The sequence below is a fragment of the Opisthocomus hoazin genome, chromosome 18, assembly GCF_030867145.1.
Source record: "Opisthocomus hoazin isolate bOpiHoa1 chromosome 18, bOpiHoa1.hap1, whole genome shotgun sequence".
Taxonomy (NCBI): domain Eukaryota; kingdom Metazoa; phylum Chordata; class Aves; order Opisthocomiformes; family Opisthocomidae; genus Opisthocomus; species Opisthocomus hoazin.
Genome location: NC_134431.1, coordinates 14,151,308 through 14,168,344, shown reverse-complemented (window position 1 = coordinate 14,168,344; position 17,037 = coordinate 14,151,308). Strand labels below are relative to the sequence as shown.

Sequence of the window (17,037 nt, the reverse complement as noted above, 5' to 3'; positions counted from 1 at the left end):
TTCAGAATTAGAATTGATTAATTTGAAGTGTATTTGTACTGGATGGAGATTGAAGACTTGATTTCAGAGCACTGAAATCAGAACATTTTGCCATTAGCTTCAGTGGTCAGACCGAGTCAGTAACGACCGTAACTCTTCATCAACACATTTCCCACAACTGGTTTTGGTACCAGGTAGTGCTTTATACTACATATATATATATATATATATAAAGCACTACCAGATAGTGCTTTATGTCTAGAATGGCCAAAGGCAGAACTCATTTATACATATATCTCTCCTAAAACTATCACCCAGCAGACCAGGAAACCAAAACAGCATGGGAGAAGCAAATATATGAAGTAATGAAGTTCTGGTTTTGTTTTCTTTTAAAAAGTTACATTCTACCAAACAATCAAATATAGCCACAAACCAGAATAAAAAATGCTGTTTATTCTCCCTTCTGCATTAAGCTTTCCATGAGGTCTTTAATCAAAAAGACTCATGCCTAAACCAGATGTGTACCTCATTGTTGGAACTTCATCTAAAACCTCGCACTGGTTCTCTCCAGAGATCACCCCTCCGACACAGGGCAAGGTGTCGTTCATCACAAATCAGCCTGACTGTCTGCAGAGTAGTCAAAACTGTGTGCTGGGTGGGATTCTTCACCGTCAACGCTCTGGTTGAGCCAAGAAATGTTTCCAACGGCTGACGCCTGAACCACCGGGCAGGGACCAGCACTGATTAAAACTTCGTCACTCTGTTCCCAGCTCTGCTGCTGACGTTCCATAAACCGGAGCAAGTCATTTTCCGTGGGTATCCAAGTCAAAGTAGTGCTTGTAAGCACCTTGTGACTGGCTTATACAGATATACGAGGCATCCCTGAGTGCTGCTGAATCAAACACATGAAGTGAATCAGCGTTCAGTCCTTCAGAACTGCCCCAAACCATGCAGTGTAAGCTGTTACTCTGTTGGGTCCGTTTTCAGATGCACAAGTCCTGGGAACAGGAATCTGAATACAGTAATGATGTCAGGAACAAACTTTTGGAGCACTCATTGTTCTCAGAAATGTAAATAACACCATGAAACGCCACATGGGATATGTAAGCTGCTTTAATAATAATAAATTTATTAAGTGGCAAGAAGCCACTCAGCTTTGTAAACCGATTTTACTCAACCACAGTCCCTCTATTTTTTTTTCTCATTTAACATGAATACATTCTGTAATTTGTATGTGAAAGATTTACGTAGAGATATGTTCTGGACCACTCTTGCTGATTTTACTGGTCAGAAAAACATTAAACATGCGGAAACAGCACCTTATTAAAACTATAGGCCTTTTCTCATTACATCTCCTTTGCTGCTAACCTAAACTGTCACTGAATAAGCCAAGTCCACAGCAGTTTTTTTCCTTGTTCTGTGTTCTGAGATGTAGTGAGGCCTGCAGAAACATCTGATAAAACCTCACATATAATAAGTAATCCAGAAGGCTTTGTAAGCAATAACTGCAGTTGCTTCTTCAGTCTAGAGAGAGCTTCTCATGCATTAATGCACTTAGCTAGGTTTTGTGAGGAGCTCAGAGGAGGATGTGCCCTCTTCCCGACACAGTTAGTTGAGCCTGGACTCTGCACCACTGACATTGTTCAGCAACTGTGCGCACCAATAATTTAAAAAAACCAAGAAAACAGGATGTTTTTATCAGAAACAAGTAATAAATCTTATAATGATGGTAAAAAAATGGCAATTTCTGATGTGTGACATTTTCATTGCTTAAGAATGAATCAGTGCAAAGTGAGGTAACCCATGCACCCCGTCATTCAGGGCTGGGGCGCGTTAAACCAGGCGCCGCCGCTTGGAATCCCTCTCCATATCGTCAGGGGGAGAGTCTCCATTGCACCCTAGAGGGGACACCATGTTTAGCAAAGGGTCTTCAGATGCCCCTCCAAAAAGTGACAGCAATAAAGCCACGCCATAGCCAGTAGCTCGTTCACCCTAGGAAAAAAAAAAAAGAGAGAACGATTCACCCTTCGGATTGTATAATCTGAATCCAGTTCTAATTTGCCGACTCGCTCAACGAGAGCAGTGATGGCGCATGGCCACAGTGAATCCTTGGGGTCCCTGGCAGGCCTGCTCAGCATGTGCTTCTGTTTCCTCACTGCTGTGGGAATCTGCCCCCGATTAGATTAAGCCAACGCATTGGCTGGTTCACACGAGAACAGAGCACATGCCGACTCGAGGGTGGATTTATACCTGCATCGTTCAGGGCAGGGCATGTTCCATCCAGCATGAGCACAGATTTGAAGTATGAGCTGAGTAAGCTGGGTTTAAAAAAAAAGGAAGAGGAGGGAGTAAATTGGCTTAGTTTTTAGGAAAAAGGAATATACCCAAGTTCCATCAAAGGGAGGAAGGGAAACCCCCAAGAGGAAACAAATGTTTTCTCTGCTGCAGGTCAGCAGGCAGGAAAATCAACTCTCGTCAATCATCTTAAAACAGTATGGGTGAAAACGATAGGCTACAATTATTGCCATGAGCAGAAAGCAGGCAAGTTGTTTACAACGATAAAGATGTTGCTGATTAAAGTGACTGATAGAATATTTTCAAACCAAAATGAAAACTATGAACGGATGAAGCCACCAAAACAAAGAAACTCCCAACGCAGATGAAGGGTCAATGCTTTTCAGAAGAACTCCTCTCCACCTAATTCTCTCGCTTTGCATTTGGTGGCACACAGCTCAACATATCCGCAGGCACAAGCAGTGTTCTTTACCCAGCCTGCTCGCCCAGGAAAACGTCAGAAGTCACAAGAGCATACTCACTGCATGAACGGGCGCAGCAATGTCTATATGGACCCAGACTCCAGGCCAGTCAAAGCCAATGTGAGAAGCAATGAAGAGCCCAGCGCAGGAGCTTGGAGTATTATCTCGGTCCTGTAGAAACAATAAAAATATCGTTGGTCTTGCAAGAAAAGAAAATGTCAGTTCTATTCTTGGCTACAGAAAAGACAGTAGTGCAAATCTAGTGCAAAGCTTAACGAATGGCCCTAAAACGCAAGTCTCTGCTAACCAGCTCTGCTGTAAGTCCTTTGACTTAATCCCTGGCCCTGCTCAATTCTTCTGCCCAAGCTCCTTTCTGCAGTGTTTTTGGAACTTGGCGCACACATGAACTCTCAAACACAGCAGAAGCAGCTGCAGCAATCCCTGAGGCCTCTGTCCTCAGTTTCCTGGTTTCTGCATTCCCAGTTACTGTCTCAGTTATACATATTCTAAGGAATACTTGTCTTTACTTTTTAAAATGGTCTCCATCCAGGAATTTATTATTAATCTTAGAGCCATGGTTAAAATGCAAGCAGCCCCAAGATACCTTTGCAGCAGGCTGCCTGTTTAAAATTGACGCTAAGTATCAGTGTAGTGATATACAGCCTGCAAAATACCCAGGTAAAAGACCTTGAAGACCACAACTATACAACCCATTTCTAAAAGATTACAGCCCTCATGAAGAGCTTTCAGCAAGCTATCAACAGGCCAGCACATACCTAGAAAACACACATTTTTATGTAATAAGTATAATTTAAAGAAAAAAAAAATCTTACTGCCACAGAGTTCTTCATATCAGCTACAGCAGAGGTAAATTCACTGAAGTGGAGCTCAGGACAATAGACAAGAGGATGGACCAAGTCTCCACAGTTCCTGCCAGCTTTAACACAAGCCTTTTCCCACTCTTCGTTATTGGTAAGGACAGCAGCATGATACTTTCCTGTAGCAATTCCCTAGTGAGATACAAGATAAAATTGGGAAGGATTCACCTTAACTGTGCTGGGTAGGGTAATTCTGTACTACTCCCTCTCAGCATTAACAGCTGCTTTCCATCTAACAAAACCACCAAGAGAAAAATATCTCAAAAACTACTTTACAAGAAGGGAGTGCGACAATGTAGACAAAGACATTGTAGCTACTGCTGAATCTTTTGAAATTTCTGAAAATCCACTCTGCAGTGAAATAGCCTGCATTTGTCTGGCCTATTCAAACCACTTCCACAAAAACATTTCTTTACAGTTACTGAGCAAGCAAACTATATCACTTCACAATTATTTATCCTTAGAAACAAAATTAAATCAGCAATGAATTACAAATAAAACATCTGACACACACACACACACAGAGGATACCCCAGCAATGTGTGTGAATCACACAAACAGTGTGAATGTAACATTCCCATCATTGGAAAGGTTGCTTCCTTCCAAATACACACAAGCCAGAGGCCACCACATCAGTTTTCCAGTAGGATGATGATGGGAAACTTTCAAAGGATTGATGTTTACACCAACGTACGCAACATTCATGCTTCTAAAATTTGCCACCATTTCTCCTCCTCATACAAAGACCAATTCATTTTCTAAAAAATCAAACCACAAGCATCACTGGTCATCAATATAACCTTCTATAAAAGAGGAACAGATTTCAAAAAACAGTAGCATTAAATCTGTACCCTTGTTTCATTCTGTGGGTGACTTCCAATGTAAGCCATTTTACAGACAAAACATCTGCTGATCCCTGTCATCGAATCAGTTCTGCTAACTGTAAAGCCACTGAATTGCAAACATTGAGTACTGGACTGCTTACATCAGCTGCTAATGTAATCAGAAGAATACCATTTTTTCTTTAAGTATGCAAAAGCGAAAAAGTTGTGTAAGGGACAAAAAAACCCCTGCTTGAGTAACACAGTTATAAATGTAACACATTCACAGCACGTCATGTGCACAGAGGATTACAGTTTACTGGCGTTGCTGATAGCAACTTCCAGAAGTTGAGGAAGCCACCATCAAGCACAACAGTTCCCCAAAGACCAGCAGGACAGAAGCAAAGCAGCATACAATGACAGACGCAGCCCCCACCTGCCAGCAGTTCTCTATCAGTACCTGAGCTCCAGTAAGAGTGGCCATGTCAAGAATGATATCAGCTCCTAGATCTTTGCATGCGTAAGCTACCCCATCAGCCAGTATCAGTCTACCTTCTGCATCAGTGTTATTGATTTCCACAGTTCTAGGAAGAAGACAGGGCATTTAATACAACATTGCTTCAGGCTGGAAGTTAAAACTCCTCTGTCTAGACTAGAATACTGGACAAGAAAGTAGACTTAAATGTAATGTGCTTTCTTCTTTGGCTCTGCAACTCTGCATGGCTGCTTATACCCCAGCTGCAAGCATCCAGACAGAGCACATGGAAAAGGGTTTAACAGTACTGTCCTCATGGTTGGGTCTACTTGTTGGGCCTGTCGAGCTGGGATTTTACAAGTTACTGCCATACAAAGAGGTATCGTACTCCGCTTAAAACAAGAAGAGACTCTAATGCAATGGCAGCCTGCCTCGGTGACTGAGACAATATAGGCTACAGATGGACACAGAAAACTGGCTGTACTGGAAAAAACGCCTAAACCTGAGCACTTTAAGGAAACTTCAGCTCATGACATACATGTTTTGATGTGTATTTACATACTCAACAGGAAACTAAGCACACTCTAAAACTCACTACTATGGCTGTGTGAAATACTATTATCAATATTTAGGGAAGCTGATGAGCAACCGGTTCACAACCTACATGGTAGTCAGATAAACAGAACCAAAGATGATGTTTCCTCTCAAAGTTTCTGTGAAAAGGATAGATAGAATCTTACTTTCCAGAGTAAAGAACATGAATGTCATCAGGTCTTGTAGCACGTGGTCCGACTGCATTCTCGGCCAAACAAAAAACAGCATGAAGATTGTCTTTAAAACCCTGTAACAACAATAGGAGAGAAGTGGGTTTTGATTCACATCAGGCTAATTTATTGGGACTGACTTCAACGAGGGATTACGACTAACTACATGGGAAATCTGTGACAAACTTCTTCTATCTTGAAGCTGGAGCCAGGAGCTACAGCAAGCAGGCGAGGAGGTAACATCTAATATCGGTTTTAGAGCTCTCACTGGAGAGTGAGTAAAAGCCTAGATGCATGTGACAGACAAATGGGGAAGGGATCAAGCAAGCCCTTCTCAATTAAGCAGCGATCCAGTACCATCTCCTCTCAGTGGCAAGGTATCAGAATTAAAATATCCTTTACATACAGTGTACAGATGCAACTGGAGGGGCTTATGTTTAATCAAACCCAGTTCCCTGGGAAGAGCACGTCCAGGTCTTCACAGCCAACTCCAGTAAGCTCTTCACAAGTACAAGTCCCAAGCCCACTGAGCTCACCAGGAAACTGTCAGGCTCACCGAAAACAAACCCTGAGTCACTGAACTACAGTACCCCTGTAGGAAAATCAGCAGAATACTTCTCCAAAGAGGTGACGCTTCACTCATCTGATTTTAATACAGCCCTAACATAGACTCACAACACAGATCACAAACACAATGTCCAGACTGTGTAACTCCTTCACCTTTCATAGCCACAAAGGAAAGATCCAAGCAACAGATGCTTTCAACATGACAATTACAAAGCCTGTGAGAGGACATTACATGTCCAGGCAGGATACCTGGGATTATTTTCCAAACCCTGCATTCCCCACTGCTTTTATTTAGTCCCCAATAACAACAAAGATACAACTGGAGTCATTTGAGAAACGGAGCTCCTTCCCATCATTTCTGCCACGCTGGGGAAGAGCCTGCAGTAACAGTCGAAAATGATGGAAATAATAAACGCTAATCTGCAGCTATCTGTGAACTGTATACCTTCCCTAAAGAACCAACCCCAGGTGAACAGATTCTATCTGAGAATTTTGTTGGAAAGGAACTTTGATTGTGGCAATCCTGAACGTGGTAGAACTCTGTGTCTCAGTGGATTTCCCAGTGCCAACGACACAGCTCGCTGCCCTTCAGCACCCAGCCTTCACCACAGGTCAGATACATGCTACCAGGATCTATCCTCTCTCTTTCCACGTAAAACCAAAAATATCCATAGCTAAGATGAATTTGGGTTGCTTTTTTTGGAGGGCGAGATGGGCGTTTGTTGTGGTTTTTTTTAAATAATGTATCATTCCTGCTGGGAGGCACGCGGCATTTTCAAGCTCTTTTTTTTCCCCTTAGTTTCGTCTCTTCTGGAATATCTCATTCTGGTTTACTTTGCTTTAAAATCAAGTTCTTATATGGTTATGGATGATATTTTAAAATGTACAATGATTTTGTTACTTATACAATGGCTGTACTGTGTGGAGGGATCCTAGGAACTGAAAGGGAGACAGCAGCATTTAACAAATAAAAACACAGTTCCTCCTCAGCTGGAATAGCTAGCCTTAAAAACATCACATTCCTAGGGATACCAGGGTCAGTTTTACTCTTAGTCTCTTCATAAAAGTCTGTAGCTGAAGAAATCTGGACTCGCTGAACCAGCTCATGTTCTGAAGTCCAAAGGGAAAATGCATCAATCAAAACCTTTCAGAGTAACCAGCAGCATCTAGAAGCCTTAAAGCCACTTTGCAGTTTCTTGTCCTGCCAGTGGGCAAACAGCACTGCTGATGAGACAACCTTCCGTCTATGACCCTTTGCTCTTCCAAAACGGTCTGCACAGCAAAGCCCCGCTCTACTCACAGTCTCTCTGCACCAATTTTCCTCCTCCAAGTGGGAGACGTGGTTAATCTACTGTCAAAAAGTGAAAACCTGCTTCCAGTATCAGCTGCCTTCTCCTGCACCCCACTCTGTCTGCAGCTCTTCAAAAGCAGGATTCACTGGGTCAACACGCAGGATCAAGAAGGATTTCAGAAATTTAAGTGAATGTTTTTCTCTTCTCCCTTGTGTTGGAAAGCTCACAACAGATGAAATGCACCTTTCTAGGAAACATCACTTGCTTAATTTTGCTATCCAAAGCCTTTTTAAATCACGTTGTAAAACTGTTCAACAGCATGTAGGCAGATATTTTTGAAAGATGGAGAATAACCTCTGCCCCTCTTCCCACAGAGCTTTCTACCCAACACACGTTTCCAACTTCAGTCTCTGTGACAAAGCGTAGCTAATTTAAACCTCTTCCAGCTTTATATGATTCTTAAGAGCACTTAAAAGAAAAAAGTCTTGAAACGGTAACAACGACAAATTCTTTCCACTGCCTAGCCGAATGCATTTTCTGCAGGGATTTCATTAACAGGTCTTCTTACATGAGGTTGTAAAATCAAGCAGTGAGATTACTCTTTTGCTTTTACATATAAAGGCACAGATTTCTTGTGAGGTATGACAGCTTATTCAGGCTCAGTTTGTCCAAACACATCACTACCAGTTTATTCATCGTTACACTAATTGCATATGAAACGACAGATCACTTGCATTCACACCTACTGTGACTGTGAGTGCAACTCCCCTCAGTGCAGATAAGTACACACACAACCACTTTGGAAACAAGGACTGAATCACCAAAAGAACGTACCCCATCCATGGCTTTTCCAGACAAAGCACTGTGTAAGTTCTAGCTCCTGTCCCTTGCAAACACGTGATCTAACTTTCTGAAGGACGTAGTTACGGAGAGCTACCCGTTTTGCCTGAGATGCAGCTCACAAATCTGTTTTCAATTTTAAGCCTCCGCAGATAACTGTGAAGTTTACAATCTTTCCACATCAAACATGCTGCCAGGGCCAAGGCACAGAGTTCAACTGTTGAGAAATGGGAATTTGGCACTGATGATCCCCTGGACAACTTCCGTCAGATCTATGCATTATTCTGCAGCAGTCACTGTTCTTTGAACTTTGGATACTCCTCGGAGGCAATAGCTGCTGTGTCAGCAAGACTCAGTCACTGTTTCTGTGGAGAGGGCAGACTTTTACTGCCGGGGGCCACTTCTTTTCCCCAGTTCATACTGTTTAAGCACAATATGCATTTTTTCAATTCTTCATATTTCAATACCTGGCTGCTTCTCAGCTCCCCTACTACTTTCTGACCACAGGAGCAAACCAACAAGCAGCTCCTGATGAGACTAGAGCTGCCACTTCCTGAGAAGGTTAATATTAGAACTGGCACAGGATTTGGAATATGGACAGACTTCATATCCCAGTGTCACTCATCCCCTTCTTTGCTAAGGGGACAACAGCTGCGCCAAATCCCTTAACTTAAACCAAATTAGCACTGGATAACTCAAGTATAAATCTGATTCAAGGAACTAGAAACCACTCAGTCCACAGAACAAAACCTGAAATTCAAGAAAGAGTCTTAAAAAAAAAAATTAGCACTCAAAGGAATTTCTCACAATTCTCAAGACCCCGGTAAAGACTTTAAGTATTTTCCTGAAACAGCAGAAAGAGCAGAGTGGCTCGAGATCACTAATAGCAGCGGCTGGTCAGAACTTCAGGATCAGACTGGCTCCCAGATCTGGGAATATATCCAAAAGCCAGCCTGCTCCTTGGCAATGCTGGGATACACGATATCAATTAACACATTTTACTTACTTGTTTTACAGTGGCTTTGAAGGCACCCAAAATAGCAGCTGCTCCACCACAGTCTCGTTTCATTCCAGGCATAGTAGTCTGTTCAAACAGAACCGTAAAATTATTTTTTTTTTTCTTTAAAAGAAAATTTCACAGTAATCCCTGCGACAACTAGTATTTCTGATGCTTCTGTAACTCTGGTCTCGACAGTGCTTATCCATAACAGGAACATGGAGCACGTGCACCTGCTTATTGGTGGATCTTGCCTTAGACTGGAAAATAGTAAACCTCTGCTGCTAAATTGTTAGAAAATAAACAAGAAAAAGGCTGTTTACAGGATTCACACTGAGGCCAACTCAAATGGGTTTTGGACCTAACTCCAAAATCAGAAATTAAACATCTTTGTTTCTAGCTTTCTCCTAGCAGTGGGAAAAACATATGAGCCAGCTATTTAACTGCTCTGTAAAAGGCTCCTTGAATTCTGTTCGGTCTTCTCCTCTGGTAGTTTGTGTCCGTATGGATGACCGTAGTTCAAGTGTTTACTCAAATAAATACCCTCTGGTTTTCTACAGACATTAACTAAACAATTTCCATCAGAAAACAACACTGTAAGGAAAGGCAGCAGAAAAACCAAGTATTTATGTACCTTTCCCTTAATGCTGAGTCCTCCAGTGTCATACACGATACCTTTGCCCACCCATGCAATGGTCTGCGTAGCACCATCTGGAGTGTGACTGAGAACTGCCAGGGCTGGAGGATGCAGAGCTGCCTTGCCAACTCCGTAGATACCTGGAAAACAGAGAATTAAACCACTTGTGAGGAAGAACGACTGCAGGGAGAAATCTGTGGATATTTTCTGTAAAACATCTTGGAATACTATGGGCAATAGAACTGTTTCAAAAATGTGCACATAAAACATTACAATGGAAATGGCAAAACATTCCAATTAACTACTCGGAAAAAAAGCTGAGTTTTCAACAAGATATACCTCCAAAGCCTCTCTCTTTCAGTTCCTCATCTCGAATAATGGTAGGAGTAATCCCAAGATCCTTGCCAACTTTTTTGATTTCCTTAGTCATTAAAACAAAAAGGACATTGTCAGTCAGTCATCAGCAGGACACACTTGTGTCTTTCTACACATATGCGTACCCACGTAAGGGATTTGTGTGATTTTTGCATGCATATACATACACACATTCACAATTTTGGGAGTAGTGCTGGTTTTCCAATGGCCTAATTCTACTGAGACATCCTTCACTTACTATGGCATGAAACACAAATCTGACCTTTAAGTTCCACCAGTAAAAGAAACCTTCAGAGGTAAAGGCCAGCTGTTCACTCTACTGGATCATGATGCAATAGGACAGGAATATTTTCATTCTCCACAGCTTTCCAGCTCTTAATGATAAAACTCCTTTTGAAACATGACAACTTCTGTCCCATCATTTCAGAAACTCTTACCACCATTGGGTTTAAGACAACACCAGCACTGGCAAAGACACCAGTGTCATGACCGAGACAAGAATTCATGTCTTCTGACTCCCAATGCCTTACCCCAAGCTTTACACTCCACCTCCTTCCAACTTATCAAAGTTCTACAAAATATTAAAGGCCAGAGAAATAGTCTCAGCATCCCTGGACAGATTCTTTGATGGGCTTCCCACTGCTGACACAGGTTTTGCTAAGAGACAGCAACACTAGCTCTTGGTTACTGTAGTCTAGACTTACAATTAGTAACTCTTACTCATCAGGTGTATTACCTACCTCCAGGAAGTTATCTGTGTTCATCTCATTGCATGGGGTGTCCACAATTCGAGCAGCCAGTCTGACTCCTTCTGTAGCACTTGCCAGACACTATGAAAAGAAGCGAGCACACCTGAGAAGCGGCCTTGGTTTGGTTGCTTTTCTGCAAAGCTTTGCATCTAGTCCTATGCAGCCTACAGCAGACGTGTGGTTCCTCTGGAACAGACTGGTGCTTAACTGCAACCGATCGCAGGCAGTTGTACAGCATTAAATGTCAATCAAGCCAACCGTTATTTTTTTGTACGTGTTAAGCTTAAGTTATTTTTTGCTGTGCTCTCATTTCTAAGCAACTGTGTTCCTTCCCACACTGAACTGATATTGCAAAATTAGTAGCCTTCTCCACTATCAAAGGAAGATCAAAAAGGCAAGGTGAAGTGGAGGAAAGAAAGATAAGAGGAAGCCAATTCAGGAAGTCACAATGAGCTTGTAGGCTGCTCAGGCTGGAAACCTGCAGAGATTTCATAATCCACAACATGGGAAACCGCAGTTTATATATGGCAGGCAGAGTGGCTGAGTGCAATAAAGATTACTACCACAAGACATTCTATATGCCAATCCCACGGGGAATGTGGAATATTTCATATTTGTATAAAACATGCATGCATCTGTTTCCTCATTCCCGTGGCAAAATGGACTGACCCCCACCTCGACTGAGTAAAAACTTCTCTAAGCAAGAGTGGACAGAATCAACATGGTCGACAGTGAGCACGCCGAGGCTGTTTCTTTAAAGAAGGATCCTCCCGACAGAAAGGACAACAGGGGCACCAGACACTAAGCTTTAACTTTAAACTCCTGGAAATTAACAACTTGAAACAAAAGACTAGGTGGAAGTAAACGTTGTTCAAGCTTTCCAGTAGCCACACTACACTGAAGACCACACACAGCAGCAGGGCAAGTCAAGCTGGATTACAGAGGAATCCGACGCGTTAGACAGTTATTCCTGCTGAGGTATCTGAAGTTCGGCTTGGCCAGACTGGCCTCAGGACTCTATACATCCCATATCCCAGCAGACTCACAACTCTTGGGGTGCTTTGGAATGGTGCCCGGTTCCCTGCAATTACTTTTGATTTCTTTACTTCCCCTAAAGGGATAAGGGCCTCCTCCGGAGCCAGGTTAGGTTCGGAGCGAGTCACTGTTAGGGCCATGCAGGTAACTGGAGGTGCTCTAAGCCAAAGGTGAAGCCTGAGGGAAACAACATGACTTAGAAATAAGCTGTGCCTGGGTTTGGCTTCCAGGGTACTCAAGAGAACCTGGATAACGGCAACCTTTAATAAGTGCCTTGGAAAACTGTGGCAATCCTTGCTAGTCCTCACCATAAAATATCCTGCACAATGCAGTAGGTGCAAAATACAGCAACACGCCGAGGGAGAGGTTTAGCTAAAAAAACCCTTCCACTTGCCTCTTCCATCCTCTACATCAGCTGTCTGGTGCTGGTTGAATCTAAGGGGTGAAAACTTAGCTGGGAGGAAGCCAGTAATAGTTTTGGCATTTACATTGAGGGGAAGAACAGGAGGCAGAAAGCATTTCAGCTTTGTTTTTTAGTTATAAATAACCCAAGTGGTTTGAAATCTACCTATCTGAAGGAACTGTTTTTGACACCAGTTATGTTTTTTCTGATTTGGCGCATGGAAAAATTGAGTGATCAACAGTTGTACTCATAGCTTGTCTGTCACTTGACTGAAAACTGGTCTGGCATCATTTGCTGTAGCCAATTCAGTTCTTAGTGTAAGGACAAAATATGGAGGAAAACATACTGCAAGAAAAAAAAATAATACCCAGAAGCTGCAACTCTGTAAATTTCAGATGCAGTAACAGTGTCTCTTTTTCAAATCCATTGCCAAAATTTTTAAGGGATTTGTACAACCCCACTGATGGATGAGCTAAGTGAGTGTCCATCTGTACTGCAGCACAGAACCTGGAGCGCTGAACAGGAATCGTGCCCAACAGCTTCACTGCCAACCTCAGAAGAGCTTTCAAGTGGGGATCTTGAAGAGGAATGACCTAGCATACTAAAAGTTACCTGACATGGAGTTTCCTCTCTGTAATAGTCATGCACAAGGGAAACAGTCTTTGATTATCTGTTACTGAAAGACAACTTAGACATACTCAACAGTTACGTATAGCTCATCTCCAAGCTGTACAATTTCTTATGGTCTTGTTTCTGGCTACAGTTCTGCTAGAAAAACTCAGCCAAAGAGGTACACCAGACAGAAATAGCAGAAGCCATATGTGATCCCAGAATAAGCAACTTTAAGTGACTTCACTGCAATATTCACCTGCACAGCCACATACAGATTTATCCCAGGTAAAAGCAAGCGAGAAACCCACATGCTGAAGGCAATGTAATACTAAAGGCTAAAAATACACTATTTGCATCTATAATAAACACGAGAAAAGAGAAATTTTGCAAGCCTTTGCTGCAGTAATATGTTCCAATACTTCTACTCACAGGTGCTGTGAACTGATAAATTTCAAGAAACTTTGACCTAGGATAATTTATTGCTTTAGATACAACACCTATTCCACATGTAGCCTGGGACAGATGTATTTGTGCATGCAACAAATTGAAAAAAAACCCACAATTTCAGGGAATAATGGAAACCGCTGATGACAGAAACCCCCAAACTCTTACTTTCAGTGTTGCCACTTCTATTGGTCCATTGTTTTGTCCAACCAGGAAAAACTCAACCGTTACAGTTTTCTTCTCTGTGCGTCTTGATGCACTGGACCGATGTGTGAACAACGGGAAGGCCCTGGCCAATGCACAAGCAGAAGCGAAGACTTCAGACCGCTCACAGACCATCTGAAAGAGCAGCCAGAATACAAATGAGTCAGACAACATCAGGGATGTGGAAAACTACATTTAAAAGGATCTGTTACCTGTGATATTATTGGTGAAGAGGGGAAAAGAAAAAGGGGGTGGGTGGGAAATAACTGATGTCTGACTCAAGGCAGCCTCAGACGCCATGTTCTGCATGGGCAGGGTGGCAGTACCAACACTGCCCCACTGAACTGGGTCAGTTCATTTCCCATACGGAAATTAATTACGCTGCTGGACTTGACTGTGTGGGAATTAGTACATCCTTATAAGGGAGCTGGACTACTTTAATTATACTACGGCAATTAACAATTACAAATCAAGACAAAAAAAAAGCATGGGAACCATCAATATGTGTTCAAAACAAACGAAACAGAGAGAGCAATGATATCAGAATGTGGCTAATCATAACCCTGAAGCTTTTTAACTTGTAGAATATTTTTCTGAAGTTCATTACAGAAATTACGAATGGAAAGTTTTAGCTAAACTTCTTCAAAGTTAACTATAAGGGGAAAAAATGGACTTATTACGCTTGCAAGTAAGTTTTCCAAGTGAAGAATATAATTAGATTTTTTACTGACAGTGACTATATGAGTCTTCTCTAACAACCTAGAAATCTGAATTAATCTGCATAAGCCACAGAAACAAGTAACAACTTCATCAGGCTCTTAGGGAAGATGTCCAAAGCAGTCCACGAGCTTGTTATGCAACATAGACATAGCACCCTGCACTTAAGCTACCTCAATCTTCTAAAGCCTGTGCTAATGTCACAAAACCTAGTTTGAGAAAAGCCACTAATGGTTCCCTTTGCATGGACGTTCCTAGTTGAAGACATCCCATACATATCCAACCTTAAATCCCTCCAACTGCTTGAGCATGCATAAGCTATTATAGTCAGGTCTTGTCTATGCATCAGTGCGAAACCATTTATAAATGTCGGTATAATTCTATGGGTAAAATTTGTCCACCTCTAGTCTCCTTGGATACAGCTAAAATTCTGAAGAGTCGAGAAAACACTTGACTAGACATTTCACCAGAAGCATTTTCAAACAGCCACTTACAACAATACATCTGTTGACGCCTCCGGGAAGGCAGTTCCTAACCAGGCGGGTGATGAACTGCGCTGCAGACGGGCTGTTGTGCCGGCTGACCCTGGAAGGCAAAGCGGCCACCGTGGCGTAATTCAGGTAGAGCGGGCAGCTGTCGGTGGGGTTCGGGTTCAGGGTGCTTAGAGCAGATTGCCATATCTGGGGAGGAAAGAAGAATTTCAAGATAAAGAACTGCATCAGACTTTTCTTTCCATCTCCTTCCCACTGTGTGTGGGCACTCTTTAATTACAGGATTTTAGGTGTTGGATACGAAGAAACCATGCGTACGCTTTTAAATGCAATAAGCTCTAGAGGGAAAAGCAACAGGAGAGGCGACAAACCTGTTCCTTCACCAGAAAACACAGATGCGCTTCCCATCACGCGCATCTCTCTCCAGCCACGTGAACCACAATTTAAGAACACACCACACAGTGCAAGGGCTGCTGCAGAGCTTTCTCAAGCCGAGACAGTTTTCCTTCTGATAAATAGACGGACTGATTTACCAGTCCCGAGTTCTTGTTTCACGCAGCGTTTTAATTAAAAACAATAACAACAAAAGGCTAAATATTGTCATAAGAAGCTCCAGCACCCAGCAAAACACCTGCCAAACACCCAGCGACCCGACAGCCGCGACCCAAAACGCTCCTCGCCCTGCCAGCAGCCACCCCGGCTCCCGAGCCGCCCCAGCCCCGCACACCCCGGGCCCGCGCGTTCGCCGCAGCCACCCCGCGCTCCCGCAGCGCGGGGGCAGAGCGCGTCCCGCCCGCCCAGGCGGGCACACGGGGTGCGGGAGCCAAGCGGCGGGCGGGCCAGGGCGGCGCGGCCTCCCCCCGCCGCAGCAACAGGCTCCCGCCGACCCCGCCGCCCTCCCCGCTTCCCCGCTTCGGGCCGCTCCGGGTGGGGGTTCTCGGGGTAAAACCCTCTGGCCCGGGGTTCGAGGCCCGGATCCGCGGGCCTGGCAGGCTCCTTCCCGGTCCCCCGGGCGCGGCAGGCCCCGGCGCCGCGCAGGCAGCCGCAGGCCGGGCCAGCCCCCGCCTGCCCCGGGGCCGCCGCCTCAGGGCGAGGGGCTGCGCGGGACGGGGGCAGCGCGCTCCCGGCCTCACCTCCTCGGTGACCCGCGGCTGCAGCTTGCCCCGCAGTTGGGCCCAGGGCAGGCGGTGGAGGTTGTGGAGCTGGCCCAGGACGAGCAGCGGGCGGCTCTGCGGGTCCGCCTCGCCGGCGCTGGCCTGGAACTCCAGCTGCACGTTCGCCATCTTCCTGCCCTCGGCCCGGCCCGGCGCGGCGGCTCCGCCCCGCCGCCGGCTCCGCGGGGCGGGCATCGGGCCGGGGCGGGCGGGGCGCGGGACCCGGATGCGGCGGAGGGAGCCGGCCCGGCCCGCGGGCCCCCCCTGTGCTGCGAACCCACACAACCCCGCGATGGGGGGACTGTCCCGTCCCGTCCGCGCCCGCGCTGGAGCCCGGGGCCGGCGAAGGCCTCGGCGGTTGGAAGCGGGGAACGCGCACCGCCCCCGCGCCCCGCTGGGATCGGGCGCCGGGCAGGGAGCGGGGCCGCATTGCCCCTTCGTTGTGGGGTGAAAGTGCTTCATTTTGGGATGGAAATGCTTCATTTTGAAAGCGTGAGGTCGCATAGGATAAAAATGGAAGCAGCTGAATTACTCTTTTCCTCGTGAAGTTAAATATTCGGTAAAACGTACTGCCAAAAACACTCCAGAAACAGAGCAAAAAGCCACAATGCGCTCTGAGGTACAGCATGGGGATGCACTGAAAGGAAACAATGTTTTCCAAACACCAGCTTTAATAGTAAATTTAACTGTTTTAAATATAATACGGTATTTATTTATTACCTCCAGCTGTTACGAGTCTCCTTGCTGACCCACAGAGCACAGGTGGCTCTGGGCTGGCCGTTGCTCCACACCTGCCGTCAGCGCGGGAGACGGGAGACAGCAGCACCCAGCAACTACTCCGGGACGG

At 44.6% G+C, this 17,037-nt stretch overlaps 1 protein-coding gene across 1 annotated transcript; it reads right to left on the bottom strand.

Moving 5' to 3' along the window:
• Positions 1 to 1,074: 1,074 nt before the first annotated feature.
• On the bottom strand, positions 1,075 to 16,369 carry NPEPL1 (aminopeptidase like 1). The gene is made up of 12 exons (XM_075438792.1): positions 16,170 to 16,369; positions 15,040 to 15,225; positions 13,793 to 13,963; positions 11,122 to 11,211; positions 10,346 to 10,427; positions 10,004 to 10,146; positions 9,379 to 9,456; positions 5,650 to 5,750; positions 4,895 to 5,018; positions 3,569 to 3,745; positions 2,796 to 2,906; positions 1,075 to 1,971 (listed from the first exon to the last, which is right to left on the bottom strand). The coding sequence occupies exons 1-12, from the start codon at positions 16,317 to 16,319 to the stop codon at positions 1,813 to 1,815; spliced, it is 1,572 nt and encodes a 523-aa protein (XP_075294907.1). The 5' UTR covers positions 16,320 to 16,369; the 3' UTR covers positions 1,075 to 1,812.
• Positions 16,370 to 17,037: the final 668 nt, after the last annotated feature.

Bases quoted from the DNA above. Each gene is read 5' to 3' on its own strand.
- NPEPL1 (XM_075438792.1), bottom strand. From the start codon at position 16,319: ATGGCGAACGTGCAGCTGGAGTTCCAGGCCAGCGCCGGCGAGGCGGAC. The intron at 9,457-10,003 runs GTACATAAATAC...CTGTTTGAACAG, and splicing joins GACTCAGCATTAAGGGAAAG to ACTACTATGCCTGGAATGAA. The intron at 3,746-4,894 runs GTACTGATAGAG...GTATCTCACTAG, and splicing joins CCACTCTTACTGGAGCTCAG to GGAATTGCTACAGGAAAGTA.